Source organism: Trichoplusia ni, chromosome 1 (genome assembly GCF_003590095.1).
Source record: "Trichoplusia ni isolate ovarian cell line Hi5 chromosome 1, tn1, whole genome shotgun sequence".
Taxonomy (NCBI): domain Eukaryota; kingdom Metazoa; phylum Arthropoda; class Insecta; order Lepidoptera; family Noctuidae; genus Trichoplusia; species Trichoplusia ni.
Genome location: NC_039478.1, coordinates 9,015,634 through 9,038,412, shown reverse-complemented (window position 1 = coordinate 9,038,412; position 22,779 = coordinate 9,015,634). Strand labels below are relative to the sequence as shown.

The 22,779-nt window shown below is 35.6% G+C and overlaps 1 protein-coding gene across 1 annotated transcript in view; it reads right to left on the bottom strand.

The window, feature by feature from the left end:
- LOC113493528 (unconventional myosin-XVIIIa) overlaps nt 1–22,779 on the bottom strand; it is a 270,245-nt gene that overhangs the window by 214,665 nt on the left and 32,801 nt on the right. Inside the window, exons 2-4 of the mRNA XM_026871543.1 lie at nt 18,323–18,505; nt 4,247–5,458; nt 1,550–1,687 (exon numbers count right to left, since the gene is read on the bottom strand). Of these exons, the coding sequence (XP_026727344.1) occupies nt 1,550–1,687; nt 4,247–5,458; nt 18,323–18,493 (1,521 nt within the window). The 5' untranslated portion in view covers nt 18,494–18,505. The remainder of the gene's footprint in view (nt 1–1,549; nt 1,688–4,246; nt 5,459–18,322; nt 18,506–22,779) is intronic.

The window sequence follows — 22,779 nt, the reverse complement described above, 5'->3', positions numbered from 1 at the left end:
GTTATACCTCTCCTTTTGATAATGTTAGTTTCTATTTTCTTTTCTCGTCACATATATTATGTATACTTTGACTCGAGCTTACAAGACCCTTCAATACTGTACTGAATCCCAAAATCTCTCTTAAAATTCCATTCTATTTTTAACAATTACCTTTGCTTACATTTACCAGTTACTACGAACCCTAGAAATTAGGTCTAGTACGTCATTTGCAATTATCTAGACCGTCAGTTACAAAATTGATAACGAAGTCAGAAGGCTTGAAGCGAATGTCCAATCTAATATCTAATATATAAAATTCCCGTGTCACGATGTTAGTTACCGTACTCCTCCGAAACGGCTTAACCGATTTTTACCAAATTTTATATGCGTATTCAGTAGGTCTGAGAATCGACTAACATCTATTTTTCATACCCCTAAACGACAAGGGTTGCTCACACTAAAAAAATATATTTTATTTTTTGGACGAAATATTTGTTTTTTTATTATTTTTTAAGGTGTCAATAAAAATACATACAACTAGCAAAATATTCGGCCAGACTACTACTGTCAAAAAGTTATTAATTAAGAAGGTTTTTACGAAAAAGTTTAAACTTGTTCGATAATTGAGGTAAAAAGGGCCTGTCATTCGATAAACTGCTTTTTTGATAATTATTCATAAATACTGTATTTTAATTGGGTAATGTGAACTTAAATGTAAATTTTAATTTTACGCTTAAGCAGGATTTAATCTCAAAATGTTAGGTAGGTACTTCGAGAAGGGGACCAAATTTATTTTCATTTCTTTTTTATAATTAAGTGTCAATTAATTAAGTGATTATAGAATGGCACACAGCAAAATGACGCTCTTTAGAGTCATGTTCACCTTGTCATTCTCAAGGACAATGTAGAGACACACAGACATTTCAAACAGTGTGTAACAAGTGTCCTTTTCTTAAAATAGGTTTATATATATAGGTTTATATATATCATAGTAAGAGCAATAACAGTTATCTAATAGGTAAACGTTCCACGAATAACAATGTATTAATTAAGCTTTAGAAACAGTAGACCAAACTCATATGATAAAAAAAATTGCTAAGTTATGATCATAATTACGTCATTGAAAATTCAATATCATAAAAGATTTGTCGACAAGTTGTTGCAACACTAATTATTTTGAACAAACTCGAATAAAAAGTAATTAATGTTAATAAGTTACTTGTGATCACGCAATCTATGTATAATGTTGTTCATTATCTAAGGCCGGGGTTCCACAATCCGCAATAACGCATATCGTCCACCACGTCTTAAAATAATAGTAAATAATAAGATTTTGGAAGCGGGACAGAGTAATACATTTCGTAGAGCGGCATCTCTCTTCCACACAAAAGATATAGGTACCTATTGAAAATTCATAATTTTGATAATTTTCTATGCAATCCTCTATCAAAGACGCGACAAAGGAACCTACCAGTCAGAATTTAACAACACCCTGTATCGACATTAAAAATACACAAAACATATTCAATCTGCATATTATTATAAAAACATAACTATAAAATCAACATACCTGTGACGTAGTGAATCTCCGACTGCCTGACCTGCTGAGGGTGCCCCCCCTCACGTTACTATCTGACAGGTCCACGTCCCCTCCTCCGTCAGCCGCCCTCCGCCGGGACAGCTCGCATAGCTCCGCTACCGGTTGCACCTGGGAAAATTACCATTTGAAGTAACGTCTGGTAAGGGTGGCAACCCTGTTGGCTGTCAGAGTAAATTAAAGCAAATTATTTTGTGGTAAGGTATTTTTGTCGTAAATAAATACACATCTAATATATTTAGGAATTAATACTAGCGAGGAAAAATTAAGACTTAATAAGCATCACGATTTAATTTATTATTAAGCGGATCGGTTTTTTTTATGTCAAACGTTTGCACTAATCTCATGAATAATTATGGTAATCCTAAAGCAAGAAAATAATTGTAAGTCTTATAACATTAAATATAATTTAACAAGCAAATAGTAGCTTGGCACGTACACCATTGATAAACGAATTTAAATCTATATTCACTCATTCAAACATTCTCATTAAATCAAATTACAGCATTTAGAAACAAAACGCATACGCATTCCAATTTCAAATTTCTAATTTCGTAAACAAAACTTTACTTTTACTCAGTGAGTCATAACGAGGTATGTCAATCATTCAGCCAGTAAGTCATCAATGTTACACAAATGTAAATAAATATACATGAGCACAAATCGAACTTGAAAGTGGTTTTTCTTGTAAACATCGGTGCGAGCGGGAGAAAGTTGTATGCACGTGCTCTATGATAGGAACCACTCGGGACTAGGGTTAGATTTTATCTATGGTTGGCTGTATGATGTTACGTCTGTGCTTTAATGTTCCGTAAAAATTGTTATGTCAAATTATACTATCACATGCAAAAATGTCGTAATAGTACCTAAAAGAAGTCATTACAAATGCATTTATCGTTTCTTTGAGTAAATTGTGATAAATAATTATTTCATACATAATTAATGTGACACTTTAGTTGCCAAATTTATTTATCTCTAAACATTATCAAGTGTTTAGAGATAGAGATTGTTTAATATCATGTATGCATTAGACTGAGTTTAGTCCCTAGGCAAATGAAACTTAAACATTTTCAAATGACAGACAAGCATAGATTGTTTAATTAAAGAACAATAGCGGTGATTTGTTACAATAACACAAATATATTGAGACCGTGACAGTTCGCGTGTGCTAAGTTTGTTATTAATTGGAGCAGCCATATCTAGGTAACAGATAATAATTAGGTAACAGAGCTACATAATAAAATATTGTAACACGAGAAACTACGCTTGACGCGGTTGGTCCGTAGATCGGTGACCATCTTTTTCATAACGAGCTCCTCCGTGTTACGAAAGGCACGAAAAATGGTGAGTCCCGGCTGTTATTCCTACATCTTTGACAGTCGTTACAGATAACCTGAAGATAGAATGTCTGACAACCAGTTTAAGCGGTATGGTGTTGTTGAGGAGGTCAGATAGGCAGTCGCTCCTTGAAAAAACTGGTAGTTAGCTGAATCCTATTAGATCGGAATGCGACATAGTGGAGAAAAAGTTAGGCCGATGATCTAAGAGGATTCGAGGTTATAAAAAATGTAATATGTCAAAACCTTGACAAGGACTATCAGTTCCCCTGCCTCATTAAAAAAAGATAGAATTTCGTAAAAGTTGGCAGCAGTAAGTGTTTTGATCATCATAATAACAATCGTTAAGGAGTTTCTAATAATTGCTTTCAACTTGGCGTAGGCTCCTACGCTATCGAACTATGGTCTAATAATATCTATGGTTTTAGAAATGATACTGGCAAGCACAACAGGTTATGATCACTAAACAATACCATTAATTTGCCACTTTCTATTCAGCCTATTCATATTTATTAGCCTTATCTATTAGCATAGGCTTACTTATACCTAGGCCTACTTAATCATTATACATATACTTTTTTATACTACTCGTAACATTTAAAAGCTTAAGAGTTTTTTTGTTTGTTTACTTGTACTGGCTAAGGAAAGGTAGAGAGGCCGGTATTGTATACATTACATAGAAGTTAAAAACCAATATTAGATAAATTGGTTTTAACTTCTATATCACGATTACTTTAAAATATTTAACCGATTTGTAAAAAGATTCATAACACGTTTACGAATAAAATATTGCCGGGACTATGTAGATTAATTAAATGGAAAGTTTATTATAAATACAACGTCCTTTTTTTTACGATAAATAATATTATAAGTAGACTTGACCACAGCTTCAACAATAACACTACTGGAAGAGCTAAGCTGTTTAATTTCCTAGTCAAAAAAAAGAAAAAAACATAAGTAAAGTATCTACGGTCTATTCCTCTTGTGTACAACCGTTAATTTAATGACTGCAACCGAAAAAAAAAAACGATTTACACAATTTTATGAGTCACGACTGAGATACTATTAAACAGTAACTGTAATAATAGTGTTACCAAGTAATAAACTAGTGTTTCTAGATCTGTATAACTATCAAATTATACGACTTTTATGTGCAAAATAACGTTACAATGGCATTCCACACCTGGTGTTAGGCTTGGCATCGGGTTTGACCAACTAAGCTAAGGCGGTTGTATAAAAAAAATGGAATGAATAATTAAATCATGAACTAACTATCAATAAAAAATCTAAGCATTTAAATTCCTAACCCAATAAAAATCATAAAGAAACCCACCTTAATCGTGACTGAATCTTGACTGCTCTTGATGAGGTCAATGACTTCCTCTCGGCTCTTCTCTTCTACGTTCACGCTGTTTACTTCTAGCAGTCTGTCACCGGGCAACAGTCCCGTCTCACTGGCGCCCGGGTATGAACCAGGTTCAGCTAGTATTACAGCCTTGAAGGTCAATTTACTGATCATACCGACATGACTGCATTTGTTGTCGCCGTTCATAAGGAACGTGTCATGTCCATTGATATCCCCTATGAAGATTCTCTCCTGAACCATGGCTCTGCGAAGACTGAATCCAAAGTCGTTTCTTGGAGCCTTCTGACGTTGAATAGTCAGTACTCTTGGCTTAGGGAGCTTAAGAGGCGATAAAGCCGGTAGCGGTAAGTACACGTCATCGAAATTACTGGTCCTGGACCATCGGTGGAACCCTTGGGACTCGCCAACTGGTGAGGTAGAAAACGGCGGAGTGGCGAACGAAGAGTTAGTCGTAGTATCGGTTAGGGAATCAGCACTGGGTGACGTTGACGTCACGCCAATGTAGCTGTTCCCATTCGTCTTTGGTACCTCATCGACATCTTGAGTCGTTATCGACGGGTTATTAGCATTATTCTTGTAATTTTTGTACTGAGTCTCCACGGGACTGTGGATGACCTTTTTGGTAAAGTTCTGTATGTGCTGCATGTCGTCGCTTGACGAGGTGCTCTTAGAAGGCGGGATGCCGTATGATATGATCTCATTCTGCTGCGTGTTCCTCGCGAGCAGGTTGACGTCCTGACCGTTGACGTTGTCAACAGCGTCGGTACTTTGGACATTGTTTTCTACAGAATTTGAACTAGTGTTGCTAAGGCGTGGACCTTTGAGGATGCCACGCTTTGGAGGACGTGGGGGTATAGGAGGTAGATTCGGTGGCTGTCGAGGGCTGGTGTTCACATTGTTGGGATTATTCAAGGAGTTTAAGGACGTTTCTGAGCTGTCAGACTGCAAGACTCCTTCCTTCTTGCTCCAGGTATGGGTCGCGGGGTATCCCGGCGAGACATGGTTATTTTCGTCACTTAGATTTGAGTTGGACCCCGAGGTAGGTATGAGCGGGTAATTGGAGTAGTTTGAGTCTTGTTCCAGATGAGCGAACAGCGAAGCCGTGTAGTCAGCTGTTATCCCCGACGGCAGTTTCTCCTTTTCCTTGCGTCTGCCCCGCAATTTTAGCGATCGTCGGACCTGTGAACGATAAAGTAATTTTAGTGATTTGTAGCAAAAATCTGATCGATACGGCTCAATGGGCATGAAGGTTAAACCAACTGATAATAGATCGGCAAAATCATCAAGCGACCGCGATAGGGAATAGTGAACAGTTATATGTAATCTAAATATTGAGATTGATCAATAATTTGTTCATTTATAACCAATGAATGGAGTAAAACTGAGGAGATCGTAATTTATGAAACAGCTTGTACGAAAAAAATCAACATTACTAGCACTCGACCAAAAATGTATCTTATAAATCACAAAGTAAGATTGCAATTTGTACACCGTAATATTTACAACCGACTCTCAGTTTTTCGATGACGCGCCGAGTAACAGTATATTCAATGACGGTAAAACCAGATGAGTTCGTGTGACTTGGAAGTCGCATTGATGAGATGCCTCAATGTTACCAACGAAAGTGTATCGAGGAACAAGTTATTTTCATTAAAGAAAAAGCGATCGTTTCCTGTCCATTTAAATACTATAGCGAATACTAAGATGCGTAAAGAACACGAAATTCTTGTTTCGGAACAGATTCTTAAGCATAAAAGTTTAATGGATTACATACGAGGATTTTGTGTTGAGTGATTTATGTACATTAGCTAGTTCATTCAGTCAGGTAATCTTAAAACGAGTCTTGTTAATGATGCTATCAAATCTCAAATATTTGCTATAATCTATTTATTTTTATAATTTTGAAAACGACTCCTTTTGTCGCGAGTGGATTTCACAAACATTCAAGTCACTTGCAGAAAGACAAGACTCAGAGCAAAAACGTGAATCACACTAATACTTGTCCTACACGAGGGTCGAACCTGCGACACGAAGCGCATAGTCGGTGACCTCAACCACTCGGCTATCCGTACAGTCAAAGTAGGTTTACTACCTAGGATGCTTCGTATTTTTGAGCAAAATAAGATTACTAACTAAGTGAAAGAAATCTTCTTTACGAAATGACAATTATCATAAAAAATTACAAGAAATTCAGTCAATATCCACCTCTCTACGCATGACTCCAGCTATTAACCAATGAGTATAATTGGATGAAATCGTACAACAGATCAAGGCTGTCTGCTATCGACTGAATCTGCATCGCGACTTGGTGTAAGATGCAGATCGTCTGTCACTTTTTAACAAAAGGTTTTTAAACAATCAAGAAGTGATATAGTATTACCACTTCTTATAGCCACAAATACATCTAATAGCTACCATGATGGTGTCTAAAGCCATTGGCATATATATTCTAGAGATCTTCAATCATAAACCTTGCAGTTTTGTGGAAAACAATTATGCATAATATATATGTAGTATAAATAAATATGTAGTATGAAGGATAGCAACGCACTGCCATACGCCGTCACAAAAACGCGGATGACATAGCATGGCGGTTCAGGTTTAGTCAGTAAGAGTCTGACACTATCCGTTCTTTCACCGAGGGAGCGGGTATCCATGAGAACTCCCCGCCAAAGCAAATAAAAATAGGCCAATATGTTGCTTGTTTTTCATGAGGACACCATAACAATTGAAGTTTAATAGTTCTTTACCTTCAAAGCTGATACAGCTTATCTTAACGAAACTGATTGTCGGGAAAATCTGTTCCCAAGTTGACACTAGCTCACGATACACGGCTGTGAAACGGCTATTATAATCAAATTAACTTGTTAGACGATCGGTATAATTATTGTAATAAAACCTGTTGTTTTATCGTGTGAATTATTAGGAGAAAGGATTATTGTGTAATATGAGTAAACAAAGACAACATCTGAGTATTATGCACTGTATATACTAGCCGGTCGGCAGTTCGACTCGCGACCCCTCCCCGCGAGCAGATGATTAAGGACTCCGGATGGGTCCGAAACTAGTCGGGCACTCCCGCTAAATACGCGTGAGTAAACCGTTACATCATTTAATAATGAATTGGTTTCACGATAGTTACTATAAAAAAAGACTTCCTTCGCCCTGGGGAGGGCAAATACATGCCCAACTCTCGCCGGCAACAACCGCCAGAATGCTTTTTTCCTTATAGTTGGGAGGCAAACGGCCACGCTACCTCGGAGTACTGCGAAAATTTTGACTGATGACCTAACCTTACGTAAAACATTCGACCATAGCTAAAAGCATCCAACATTAAAAAATAGCTTAAAGTTATTTATTCATATTTATTACTAAGGTTTACAAGCCCAGTAACAATAACAAAATGTTAACAAATGTAGTAATACATTTTAGTTATCCGTCATCCTCATTATCACTAACACATCAATGAAGTCACATATTATGTCAGTAAGTATATACTCAACGATACCATTGTTTGGAGATAGATATTCACTGTTCATTTGTTTTCTGTAGCTCTCGCACTTGCATATTTTGTATTTTAAATAGGAGAAACTTCAAATATGTTTTTGAAGTGAAAACTTCTTTAGCGGCTCAGAGCACTTTTTTGTATGGGTAAAAACATCTAAACTCGCGTCAGGGTAACGTGATGCCGATTGAAAATTCGTAAGGCGAAAACTTATTAGACTTAGAGCAATACTGCATCGATAGCAATATAAATAAATTCTGAATTCTACTGATAGTACTTTTATAATGAAATCAATTCGACAAAGTTATTCCAAAACAATTCCAAAAAATAAAAAATACACAACGTTAATATTCAAGTTTTCACTTCCGTCGGCACTTCCGATGTGCAACCCGTGGTGGTTTGATCCAACTGCTAGGCAAACGCCACTCTTTTATTTTCCAGTCCCATCTATACTTTGCGTTTTCTGGCCAAGTGCGAACCGCATGTGTGACTCGATCGTCACATAGTTAGTAATTTCAGTCACAAAATCAAGGTAGGACAGAAGATATATGTTTTTTATTTAAAGGACTCTATTAGACTTCTGATGGATCAAAAGCGTTAATTGTAATAATAACGCTAGCCCATGTAATATACCCTACTTAGAAAACTGTCGAAATGGAATTGACCACGAAAAAAATTTGCGCAAATCTTTCAATTCAAATTAAAACATTACCACTGAATCGTAAAATGAAGTTGTTGAATAAATTAAACTACTTTTTACCAGAATAAAACAGCGAAAGTCACAAAAAAAAAACAAGATTCGCACTTGCATTGCCCACGAAAGTAGGTCTCGAAAGAAAGTGCACTCACTCACAAAACAAAAAAACAACTACCCATGCGGTCAAGGCAGCGAATCCTATCATTTTGAATCTAGTATTTTCTAATATAATCTGTCGTTCCATTGCACCGGACAAGAGCACTGCAAGACAACTGCACTAACTGTCTATCCATTAGTAAATTGAACAATAGATGCTATTGTTGATAGAAACAAAATAAACAAATGATTTGGGTAAATAAATATAGTTACTTCTAACTTTATCTGTCATTCATCAGTCGCGAATGGAATTGAACGAAATAGATACCTGCTTGTCTAGCCAAGCCACATTTCGTCAATCTTTAGTGTAAGTAAAAAATGCCATAAACACCATCTAAAGTAAAAAAATGACATGCATCAGTCACGTGACCAAATGTCATTTCCATTAAATTGAGCGTTTTAACCCCCGACCCACGAAGAGGGGTGTTATAAGTTTGAAGTGTCGGTCTGAAGTATTGAAACTCGTGAACGGATTGGGCGATTTCAATTTGGTTTGTTTTGTATTAAAGATGAATTATGTGTGAGTGTTCTTAGACATGTTTGATGAGACCGAAGAATCAGTCGACCGATTAAAAAGTTATGGGGGGTGAAAAATTTTACTGCCGGAGGTTTTGTAGATATTTCAAAAAACTTTGCAGGATATCAAATATGGAATTGTTTCAAAGTGACTCGAATAATCTCGAGTGTTTTATTTCTGTTCTATTTTGAGATTGTGATTTAAAAATTTCGATGCAAGGTTTATACCAACAAACGTCTGGACTTCGACGCAGTCTAGCCGTTGTCTGCAAGCCTTAGATGTTGGGCATCGTCCAAAACCGTACAAACGTACAAAGTGCAAATTGTCTGCTATCGCTATTGGCAGTCTGGTTAAAGGAAACAAACAAGACAAAAAAACAGCACGAAAAAGTCTGGTTAACGAACCTTGATACCTTAAATTGGGATAGAAACTTCTCTTTAACATTATTTACAGAAGGAAACTCCAATCTCCGGTATTTAGTGGTGTTTGATAAAAAGACAATAATGTCAAATAACATCAATGTAACGCCTTTCTTGAGGAGGATTGATTATTTTGTTTTATTTAATAGCGGGTTAACCCTCGGGTATTTACCGGGATTAACCGGGATTGTCGGCCAATACATCGGGATTGAATTATCGAAGTATGCGTGAGTAAACCGCTATTAAATACTTACTTATCAATGAAATTGATAATTACTTCTCGTTTTTGCATCATATTTTATTGCACCAGGTGATGGTATATAGCTTATGCCATTCCCGAAGAATGTAGCGTTTTATTGAATTCGTGAAAAATTAAAAACAAAAATGAATCTTATCCTCTTTACTATATTACTATATTTTTATGGTCTGCAAGGTCGTTAAAGGCTGAACCATAAACCACAATTCCCTCTCCGCACTACGTACATTTATAATCTGTGCTACGTTTTTAATTTTCACCCCAATTAGCTTCGTCTCGTTCCGCAGCTGGCCATGCGTTTGTGCGACGACCGTATCGTCCATTTTATGTTGAAACTTGACGATCTATCTCCAAGTACCGTTGTTTCTAACTTACATATTCTATTTAAAAATAAATGGGTATAAAACAAAAGAATTGCTTTTTAGGCATGTTATGCCCAAAAAAGAACAATGACAGGTTTCTACACATCTTTCTTTTGGGTAATTTATTGAATCTCTCAATGAAAATCCGTGACAAAATTGAGGGTTTTATAGCATAAAAATAACCAGTATTATATTTAGTAAGTAGTAGGCTACAAAAAGACAGTGGTCTTTTAATTACAGATCACGCCGTCAGTTAGTCATATACGGATCAGCATCTAAGGTGCCCAGAAAAATATGAGAAAATTTAACCATAATCCTACGGAAAGATAATAAGTGCATTGAACAAAAACTATATTAAGAAACGTCTGTAGTATTACTACAACAAGATTTATGATTACATTCCATGTTATTTATTTCGCATTTCCACAAGCCATTCGGGACGGATCATAAGAAACATTACTTCAGCAACTTCCTTAGCTATTTTAGTTGTTAGAAAGCATGAGTTACGAGGCGTTGAACAATTAAACATAGTCTTAAACATCTGTCTTCTTCATAAGTGATCCTTTTCATTAGTTTTAAGACGGCAATAGGGATGATGACTGGGTATCAAAAGTAAAAATCTAGTATCAGTTAGATACTTAAACTATTAGATATACATTTTTTTCCTATTCTAAACAACAAATATTGTCAAAGGCTAACTTAAAGAGAGCTTTAAAGTGTACAAGAGCGAGGGGGCCTTTTGACGTAAAGATTTCGTAAAATAAATAAACAATCGTGTCGACAAGCGTAAGTTCCATTCACTGTAACTTCAATTTATGTTTGCAGGACAAAATAAAATTCCAAATGTAAGACCCGCAAAAGAGAAAGTGAAACCACCAACAAGTGAAAAAAAAACCTGTCATCGTGCCTATTATATCCTCACACTATACTGACTTGAAAAAAGGTAGCCTCATAACTATCTAGTATGTTTCAAATATAAATTTTGGCAAGTACAAAATTACCCACCCTTCAACTCCGTGGTCTGCGATTGATTCATTACGAAGTGGACAAATAGGGAGAGAGCCCCTCTGTTTGGACAATGGATTTCCGAAGGATATAACTAATCAATACATTAAATAAAGCTGTCTGTCTCATCACATTTTATCTTACAGTACTATGCAGTGCACTTTATTTTATTAGAGAGATTGGAAGCAGATCAGGAATGGTGGAGTAATTGGCTGTGATTACAATGAAAGGAAAGATTATAGCGCAAGAGCTCGTGGACCCTATAACTATTTGACGTAGTTAGATCGATATTTTTAGCATCTTTAGTACAGTTTATCTGAAAAAGCCACTATGACCCAAACTCCATAATCGACCATTGTTTTTGCCTATGTTAGGAGCATCCGAACAAACATTCAGCTTTTATCAAATAACGTAGGTTTGGACTCCGCAGATTCTTAGGCCATTTACCGATAGTGTGAATTGGAAAAGTATGTATCGCATAGAATTATCTCCTAAGACAGTTCCCAACCTTAGCCCTCTAAAGATTGCAATGGAATATTTATCTAGATTTCATTCACGAAAGATAAATTTAAAGTATTTTGATTAGAGAGACCTTTCTCCATAATTTATGAAAGTCACTTAAAGGCGCCATTATCAGAAATACCCCTCACAGTTTTTCGTTTTATAGACAACTTAGTATAAAATATCAGAAGCCTAAAAACCACATCGAGATACGAAAAATCCTTCAATATTCAACTGAAACAACATGCCTGAGCATGTCCCCTTCGTTTCAGATTTCTAAAGATTTAAATTCCTGAGTAGTCATTCACAAAAGCTGACGTCGAATAAAAATGTTCCCTTTGCAGTTTCTGCAACCCCCCTGAATAATAGAATCCCGGCTTCATTATACAATCCGCCTTGCCTAGGATTTTGTATAAAACCAAGCATTTTTCCGTAGAGGGGAACTACTTAATATTTCATCTCCCTGTACCTGATTTAATATTAGAATTCTTACTGCATTGTTACTTTTCTAGATTCGAAAAGGGACGGAATCTCATATGCCATATATTTGTAATTGCTTTTATGTTACATTGCTACAAAAAAGCAATAATTAACAGGTTGAGCATTTTTTTCTAAATTTTCGTAGCCTAAATAGAAAACTAATTAAAAGGTTCCTGCAAGCACACACACTGAAATAGTGAAACAGGTGAATAGAATTTCAAGACGTTTTCGTTTTGGTGATGTCACATTTAAAACTATTTACACTACTATTTTCTTAAAGTTTTGAGAATCTTAATATAATCATTTTACTGTGTCTCCTAAAACGTCCAATACATTAGAAAAACTGGGTTTCTATTCACCCTTCTCCAGTAATTACTAAACAAACACCAATAACAGTTTTAATTCTCCACGATTCTCTGACTTCCTCGCTTTGTATACAAAGGAGGTGGGTGTTGGACATAATTCTAAGGAATGCCCCTCGTTCTGCGTACGCGCAGCTAAACACTCTAATCCTTTACAAATGGCGGCCACAAATAAACACGGTTATAATGTTTGGTTAAACTGATAAACTGTGATGCACTCGAATGGTATATGTATTAACAAATTAAATAAATATGATATATATTCATTTTATCGATAAAATAGCAGCTTAAAATAAAAATCCATGAAGTTTTTATTCGAAGTAGGCCTTTTTGGTGGTTGAAAAGTTTTGGATGGTTTGTGAAAAAGATTGTTGTCAAATGATATGAAGCCATTTGACATTTTTTTATTTTTTGATTCCACAAATTTTATCTTTATAATACAGAAATGGTTATAATTAAAACATTTTAGAAGTAATTCTTCAATATTACTGTTATGAAATCTAATATATAAAATTCCCGTGTCACGATGTTAGTTACCGTACTCCTCCAAATCGGCTTAACCGATTTTTACCAAATTTTATATGCGTATTCAGTAGGTCTGAGAATCGACCAACATCTATTTTTCATACCACTAAGTGATAAGGGTTGCTCACACTAAAAAAAATATATTTTATTTTTTGGACGAAATTGTTTGCTTTTATTTTTTTTATAATGTGACAGTAAAAATACATACAACTAGAAATAATTTATTAGGCATAACAAAGTTTGCTGGGTCAGCTAGTTATTAATAAATCTTGCCTAACTGCAATTTCAATAACGTAATCATATATAAATAATATGAAATATTTTATTATTTCATCGATAAATAACATTTCCCTTCATCGATAAAAATAAATGCATAACAAATTCTCAAAAACAAAATCTAAAATCAGATTCTTTATCAATACAAGGAACAACAGTGCAATACAATACAAAAAGGTTTTCATCGATAAATACATCACTAATATCGATTACAATGATAAAACTTATCGAGTGCTTCAGAAGATAGCATCGGACAAACGAGTTATTAAATTGATTGACGTATATTGTACTTGATTCATTGTAGCCATGCCTTTTGATTGAGTTGTGCTTCTAAATGATCTAGGTCAAATGTATGAGTCAGCTGGTCAGTTGTGTAAATACTAATTGTATTAGAAGCAGTGGAACTAAGCTAAGAAATAAACGAAGAAAATAGTGTAGAAGAAATTAAACTCTGCTTTTAATTATTTGTTTTTAAGGGTTTTAGTACTCAAAGGCAGAACAGAACTCTATTACTGAGCCAAGGCTATTAATCCGCGAGTCTGCCAACAGGCTTTATCTTATGAAGTGTGATAGCAAAAGACAGTTAAAATTTCTATACATAACGATTTATTTTCTAGCTCTACTCCAAGAATGACTAGCTCTACTACAAAAGAAAGTACTTCAACAGGAATACAGCTAGATCGAACGCGGATTTGACTATTACACCGAGAACAGATATTGAAGAACGGCAAAAGGCCCTGCAATAGCAGCAGAAACATAATAAACCTCCTTGTCCAAACAACATCACTATTCAATAGATAAATCTTTAAGTACTTCGCAATCTCGTCTATCAGAAGCTAAAAAGGCGCAGTCAAATGTTTACCTTTATTTAAGTAGCTCACACAGTTAGCATGGAACAAGTGAACGGTGATGCCATAGCCTCGCACTTTCGACCTATTGCCAGTATTGCTACATCTCATAGGAAAGATCACATTATGTACAATCGATGTCAAAATAATCTAAAATATTTACTTAATGTATTGCACACTTAATATCATTAATATGTTTGGTGTTTGACGGTCTTTGGTATGTAAATGTCAATGTTGGAAATTTTGTCTGTTTGGTCGTGCTAGTCTCAAATCTCACATAAAAGTGCCCCGAGTAAAACCGGGTGAAACATATTTACAAAGCTAAATCTAGGTGTTAAAGTCCAAGATTGGGTTTTGATCATCTTGGAGCTGAAGATGATCATCTTTGGGAGTCTTGAAAAGAGTATTATAGAACTTTACTTACTACTATTAATTCATATTAAACTACTGTCCTAGATTCTTTACCAATTGAAACTTTCCAAAAGATTCATATTATTTAATAAAAGATTTGAAAAAAAAAAACAACAAGAAGTCAAGTTTAAGAACGTAAAAGAAAATTCAACACTGATAGTATCAAAAAAACTTTAGATACAAATCTGACATGTGAACTTACGAAGTGACACTTGAACATCACGTGACAAGTTCACACACTTTTATACACAACTGTACAATAAGATGCAAACCGTTGACATTACGATGTCGTGTTCTACAAGAGTATTAAATGGCGATGTTCGTTTGTTTTGCATCGATAACGATCGTCCGTGTGTATGTTTGTGTGTCATTAGGTGCGGAGCGATTATAGTAACCGTATTAGGGCAGTGGGTAGGGTGTGTGCATAGTATAGTAGGTATATTTCTGCAAAGGTTAATAGTGGGTATGGCGTTATAGGCATATTATAGCCTGTACTACAAGGAGTTTCAAGATTGTCGTTATATTTCGAATTCCAAATCGAATTTTGAATACTTCTCCCAAAAAGGCGCGTATACAAATGGTTAAACCATAAACATATACGTCTTAAGTTCGACTCGCGACCCTTTCGCCGCATCTGCTCATGGTTCAGGACGCCAGTCCGAAACTAGTCGGGCTATCCACAAACTAGTTATTATGGAATACTAATATACTTAAGGCTCTTACTATTCTTTTTATATCTGTTTGACATACAACCTCATGACATGCGGTCAAACAACGGGGAATTAGAAGCACGATTGAGTCACCCAACCCAAAAACTTGTAATTTTCATGTATTGACCGTACATCATCAGCAATTTCTATTCCTCTTTAAAAAAAATTACTTCGAAAAACCTTTACCAAGTAAATACCTTACGTAAACAAGGTACAATACCTACACGCATACCCTATAATCACACAAAGTCCTAACAGCCCAGTTTGACATCGATTTCCACCACAAAAGGCATCGTTTAGTGTTTTCCTGTGACCTAAATTGCTTTCAGACTCGACATCGACATTTTTATTAACTTTTTTATCATTCGTTGTTTGTTCAAGCTATTTTTATAGTTTCCTCTTTTCTGTACCTAATGGTATTGTGACTTCATGCCTGTACATATTACGTAGTTACAGCCTTTGTGGGCTGTAGGTAGTAAACATTAAAGCAAAATATCTATACTAATATATAAAGCTGAAGAGTTTGTTTGTTTGTTTGAACGCGCTTATCTCAGGAACTACTAGTTCGAATTGAAAAATTCTTTTTGTTTTGAATATACCATTTATCAAGGAAGGCTTAGGCTATATAACATCACGATGCGACTAATAGGACCGTAGATACAATGGAAAATGTACGGGGAAAATAACCTCGTGGACGAAGTCGCGGGCAACAGCTAGTTATAAAATATGACTATTTATAGGTATTATAAGTTTCTTTTCAACGTTCACGGTCATGGGGGATTCCTGAAAAATAATATTTACTAAAAACAATCAGTCGAACAACAACCTAACAATTAAAATTAATGCTCACTATTAAAAAACAATTTTACTAAATGTATCCATTCAGCCTAAGTGGGTATTGAACTCTAAACTCGATATTTGCACGCAGTGGGTCCTTGTAAATATAGAGTAACTACTTACATACCCATACAGCTATTATTTGAGTATTACTCTCCTACATAATTAACTTAAGAAAAAACTAGCAGTTCCTCACAACTTCGCAAACTTGAATGTCGATTCTAACCGCAAAAATATCACCCGCCTTAACGAAGTCGAAGGTATCAGCTACCTTTATACCAAAATTTCATGGAAATAGGTCCAGGCGTTAAGCGTGGAGAGCTAACTAACATATACGCATACAAATAAACGCCCTCACATCACTATCGCATTTATAATTATTGTGATAAAATATGTCGTCTCGGACGGCAAAGAACTGAAACATTTAATTTAAAACCAGAAACACCGTTCTTTTTTTAATAAGTTGACAATGTTTATTCAGCCAACGTTTTTATCGACATATCGATTCGGTTGGCTAAGGTTATGGTCACTTTACCGATTTACAAAGAACGAGTTGTTCCGGTTTTGCGGGCACAACACTCGTGAGATTTTAACAATGTTTCAAGACATCTGTTAAAGTAATTGGTGGACCTTAATTAATTGCGCCACGTTTTTGTGCGAATTGTAATTTATATGTTAAGCTTTTTGTGACCCGTTTTAATTGTCCCTGATTTTTATGTCTTGTTTATGCTGAGTGAATGGTAAACGATAACTCAGTGTTGTGTGTATATTAATATAGGTTTGGACGCGATAGATGGCGCTGAACAGATTGCAGTCATCATTTTTTTGTGAAGAAAGTCTGTTGGAATCGCTTGTCATTTTTCTTAGGAAGCGCTTTTATCAAGCTATATCCGCGTGATATTTTTGATAGGGCAGTGAGTAAGTGTTTATTGGATTTGTCGTGAATATTAGATACTACAAAAAGGATAAACTATAGGTTGGTGTATAAAAAAAATATTTATACGTATGCAAATCTCTCATCATTTATATTATTTTAAATTATTCATAACTGTTCCTATTTTATTGCCCCGTAAATTGATATATTATTGTCGATAATTTGAGCTTTCGACTTTCGATAGTTAAAAAACAAGTATTGGTCGTAATAGGAAATTTATTCAAATGTTAACAGGCACCTGTGCTTGTACCACGATCTTATGAAATTGTTACGGTTATTGAAGCGAGATGCCAATATGTAGAATTGTTTGCTATCCCGCTTTTATAATGGAAACTCATTAATAGACATTTTAACCGACTTATCTAAAATTACGTATGCTTTGAAGTTTGTAAATAATAAACTGATTTTGGTACAATTAAGAACTATTAATGTAACGGGTATTTGCGATAAAGACGCTCGTTATTTAAATATTACTGTCGGGAAAATAATCATTTTTGTATTGCTTATTTAAGCTTATTGAAAAATCACACTATCGCAATGTCGCAATTATATTTTAAATGTGAAAGAACATGTATTTGTACCTATGCTTCTCTCCTTTTTCATTATAATCATTTCTGGTTCTAAAGAAACCCTCAAGGAAGAATCAAGCAGTAGAATTTTTACTGAAATCTTTAAAAATATTGAAAACGAAACTCATTATTCGACGCCTAAAGACACGCACGTTTCTAATGATCTACAACTGTCATAATTACGATTTAAATATCATTATCATAATTCATGATAGGCGTGAGAATTTCTGGGTTTATAACATTTTAATGACACTTAATTTTAAATAATTTACTTTCCAATCGTAGACCTCACAAGTTAAACCAGCTATGTCAAATTTCTATCTCTTCATCTATGAATTGTTTATATGGATATTGGCCATAAATAACGACCAACAATCGGTTTCTATCAAAGGCACACGCCATTTCTTGAGGTCATTTTTGGATGGTACTTATAGCTTAAGACACACAAATGTTCATACAAGTCAAGAGGGATACACCAACTTCCTCGGGGGAGGAAGCGAGTAGTGTCAGACTCTTACTGACTAAACCTGAACCGCCATGCTACTGATGCTACGTCTCCCGCACTTAGTCGGTGAGGGGCAACGCTTAGCACCAGCGTCACTCGTTCGATACCTCTCACTTCGTCTAACAAAGCTTCAACCAGAGCTCTTGCCATCCCCTTCACAAGACTCACCTCTTCCAGCCGAAGCGGCTCCTCCAGCCCGGCAGCTATCCTCTCCCTTTTCTCCCTCTCTTTTCTTTCCTTCTTCTCCCGTTTCCTCCGCTCCTTGTCCCCGTCCCGCTCCTCTCCGCCGCCAACATCGCCGCCCGTCAACACCGCGGTCTTTTTCATGAAATTGAACATGGCGGTTTGGCTCTGAAACAAATATTGTTAACGTTAATAAAAAGTGGGCTTTTTGCGTTTTGTAAACGAAGGTCAAACGCAATCCTATTAGTCTTTCTATCCGTAAGTCTGTTAGCAGCTGTTTCTTCTGGTAGATTATATTATATTGAAGTTATAATTAAAGTCGAGGTTTATCAATGGTGACCATTTTGATATGAAATTTTGTTTCACTATAGCCATTTCGGAACCATTTCAGTTCAGAGTTCGCGCACTTTACTGGATTTTCTTATTGCTTTAATGATTTCTACGTGATGATACAGGCCGACTGACAATTAAGCCCAAGCTCATTAGATGCATAAGTCTGCGCTCTTTCACCATAAATTAAGAAACGTATCAAAACAATTCTACCTTGAACGCGACTCCTATTTAAATAAATATTATTTAAATCTTAAATAAACATTAACTCAAGAATGTGCAAACAAAGATTAAGAAGCAGATAATGGAATTTTCAATTCGATATGAAACAAATCAATTTATGGATATACGTCCGCAAATAAATGCACGAGTAAATTTTATAAACTAGTTCCATATTACTCTAATCAATTCTAAATATGATAAAAAATGGCTCGAAGCCAAGAAAAAAGATGAAGAAAATTAAGTAGGTATTTCAGTTCAAGAGTATCATTTTTGGAGTTGCGGAACAAAGGACCAAGATATAACAAAGCAGTACCGCCAAAAGGACCAATAAACTATCAGCACACGTCATACGCTTTCGAAGCAACCAACACCACTTCGAAAGGACAGACAGCAGAACAAATCAGTGATCACAAACCACTCAACCAAGTGTTAGTATTTTTGAAGGGTAATGTAGAAATTGGTGCTTAATATGTTGTAAGTACAGGTAATAGATCCAGTCTATTTGGTCTGGCACAAACACAACACACTGAATATGATCGCATACATTTGCTTTAAGAATCTCTGCGTTGGATAATTTCTTTCCTGGCCGTACTTTCGGGAGTATAACAATAAATAATGCAGCCCACATCAGTAGTGAGTCCCTTTGAATTACTCAAAGTGGCCGATGTGTATCCTTGCAACTAAATTTGCTTTGCCTGCCAGCAACCGACCCATAAAATTGATTGACGCAAACACTTTCGCATTTGGAGTTAAGATACTTACTTTGTTGCAGGTTTGAAATGTGAAAGCTAATTTGCAACACATATAAAACATCGAAACGCGTTAAAGGAATAAGTATCTAAACTCAAACAAGTTTAATGAGGTATTTGACTGAAAAATTCTAATTAAGTCCGTCAGGTCGATTGCAAAACCAATCTTGGACACTTATCTTTGTTCGATCAAATCAATAAAAAAATGACAATAATAAAACGCATCAGAGGTGGCGAAAACATGTAAGTGGGGGGCTTTAGAAGTCATTTGTCGGTAAAAGGTGTACTGATAAGAGACGACACACGAGATTTGACGGACTAATTAGATTTTTTTAGTCAAATCCCTAAATGAATACAATGTTTCCCGAGGCATAATCAACCGCACTTTTACCAAGTAAAACCATTGTAAAACAAAATAAACCGAAAGGGCTTCCATTTCAACACAGAACCAGACTTTATTCCCAGGTGTTCTCGTAAATGTCTAATTTCTACTACAGCCAAAATGTAATTTTAATCTATTATTCAAAATCTCAAACCAGCTTTTTGGGCCTGTCCTGAATAAGGCAGGATTCATCTATTGTACTGAGCTCATGGAACATGTTTGAGCGTTCATGATTAATTAAGATGTCCTTTGCGTACAAAAGGACCCGAGCTCTTGATTAACTGATATATTCATGCTACTAAATATTTAAACACCCAAGACATTGCTTAGAATAGTTAAAGCCGAGAAAGTGGAGAAAATTTATAAAATATGTATACGGTTGGTACTATACGTAGAACCTTATAAGAATTCAAGACTTTGATCAGACTGGCTGATCAAGTAGTTTGTGGCTCTGACTTGAAATTTGCGGTATAGCGCAAATTCGCATATTTTTACCCTGGAAAATTGTGCTGAACGCAGTATTTCTTGAGACTCGGAGACTATAATTATAATTATCAGGTGATTAATATTCAAGGGATCGCTTAGTTTAAAACTAGTTGTTATTGTAACTCAAAGAAACTCGGCAATAGCATTTAAAAAGGGCAATTGAACCTCCAACAACCATTAGACAAAACAAAGAAAAACAACGTTATCTTATCTTGAACGCATGCAATTATGTCCTCGACTATTGTTGAGTATAAACTGAGTAATGAGTTTCTTCCTACAGAGGTTAATTGCGAAGACTCGTTATGACCTAAATCGGAGTTATGGAAACTAAAGGACCACCCAATGTTCTTAAAAAGGACATAAGTACCAATCTTAAACCACTTGTCCTACAATCCTTCTACCACCTTTTCAACTAAGACTATAGGAATTGCGGAAGCAAGACAGCGCTATGCGATTTATAACGCCCCGTCTTGCTTCCACGTCTTCCAATACTGGCTTTAGAGTGTAGGATGCATTACCATACGACATTATTGCAAGCCCCGGTCTTCATTTAGGAGTATAATTGTATATAAGAAACACATGATTTATGATTAACCCTATTATTATAAGTGCATCGAATATCGAATGACAAAATGAATAAGCGATATTGTCCTCGTGTATTAATAAGTTCGTAAAAACCGATGACGCATGCGCAGATTGCACATTGTGTTCTTTTTGGAGGACACTTTTGCTTTTTGGACAGTTACTTTTAAATTATAAACGTAAAATACATGGACCTGCTTTACATGTTTTAGTATTCTATGAAAACTTTCAATTACAATGCCACTTTTATTTATGGCATTCTATGATAAATGGTATTTAATTATAAGGGTTAAGACGGAGGGGATAGACGCAGGGGATTTTCTTATCCTCTAAGTATTTTATCAACCAAGTCTCAATTTAGAAGAGAAAAAAGTTTATTTTGGATATCACTGAATCGAAAACTCGAATTGTTTGATTTAAGATTTAACGTGGTAACAAGTACCGAAGAGACAGTAATTGGGGAGGAAATTGTCCAGTAGTGAACGAATAGAGGCTGATGATGATGATGATGATGTACCGAAGGACCAAGAACAGACTTTAGATACGCGGTCCTTCAAGTATCTACTTAATGTAGAGCAACGCCTACCATCCATTATCATAATTCAATAAATACTGTTCACACACATTATCTGCTTACAAACAGCATTTATTCCTTCTAATTGGTATTAATTGCTTCTAGGCGAATAGGTTAACAAGTTGTCACACAGCGTTATTTATCGCGACGATCTGTAACACTTGGTCGTGGATCGTGTGTGGCGATCTTTAATTGCTATCTAGATTGGAAAATGAGTGAAACTAAAAAGATTTATTCAAAGTCTGGGGAATCAAAATGGGGTTCGAATGAACTCAAATTCAAAGTTTTTTTACAAGCCCTTTTTAGGAATTTTCGAAACTTATTTACAAAATCACTTTTAAATAAAAATAGTCTTGTTTCTAAAGTATTTTTCATCATTATCATCATCAGCCTTTAGCCATTGCTGGACATATGTAGGCCTTCCCCAATGTGCGCCATAGCGCCCTGTCTTTGGCTTGCCGCATCCAGCATCGAGTTCTTGAGTGGAGACCGCGACTCGGCAAATGTAGTGTAGGACGCCCATTGGCCAGGTGGGATGACGACTTGCGAAAGACTGCAGGCGGATGCTGGATGCGGCAAGCCGAAGTATTTTTACGGAATGGAAAAAAATGTTTTAAAGTAGTGTGTCAACCTTACGTGCCGCGAAGAATCTGCATCTAATAACAATATAAATAACGCAATATCAAACAAAACCATTTAAATAGACAATACAGAACTAAATATGCGTATAAACAATAGCGACATACTCCCGTTATACAACGATTCTATAAAATAACTGTCGCCGCATTCTGAGCTTACGTTGTGTATCAGATGTACAGGAATACAAATAAAGTCTATAAGTACGAATACATTTTACAATTGAATATTACACAAGAACAGAAAATGAAAGAGGTGTACAAAGCAAATGCTTTTGGCAAGACATCTCTTGAAGCAGAACTGCGAAAGAAGGAATAGAAAATAAATTTAGATATCGGTGTAAAAGTGATGGGAGTAATCGTTGTATCGCTTCTAACATAAGAATATTGCTTGTGTCTTCTTCGACTTTCTATGTCTCTCTCACTGGTGAAATTAAATAAACGTACCGGTATTGCCAATATGCTTTAAAACGCGTGACACG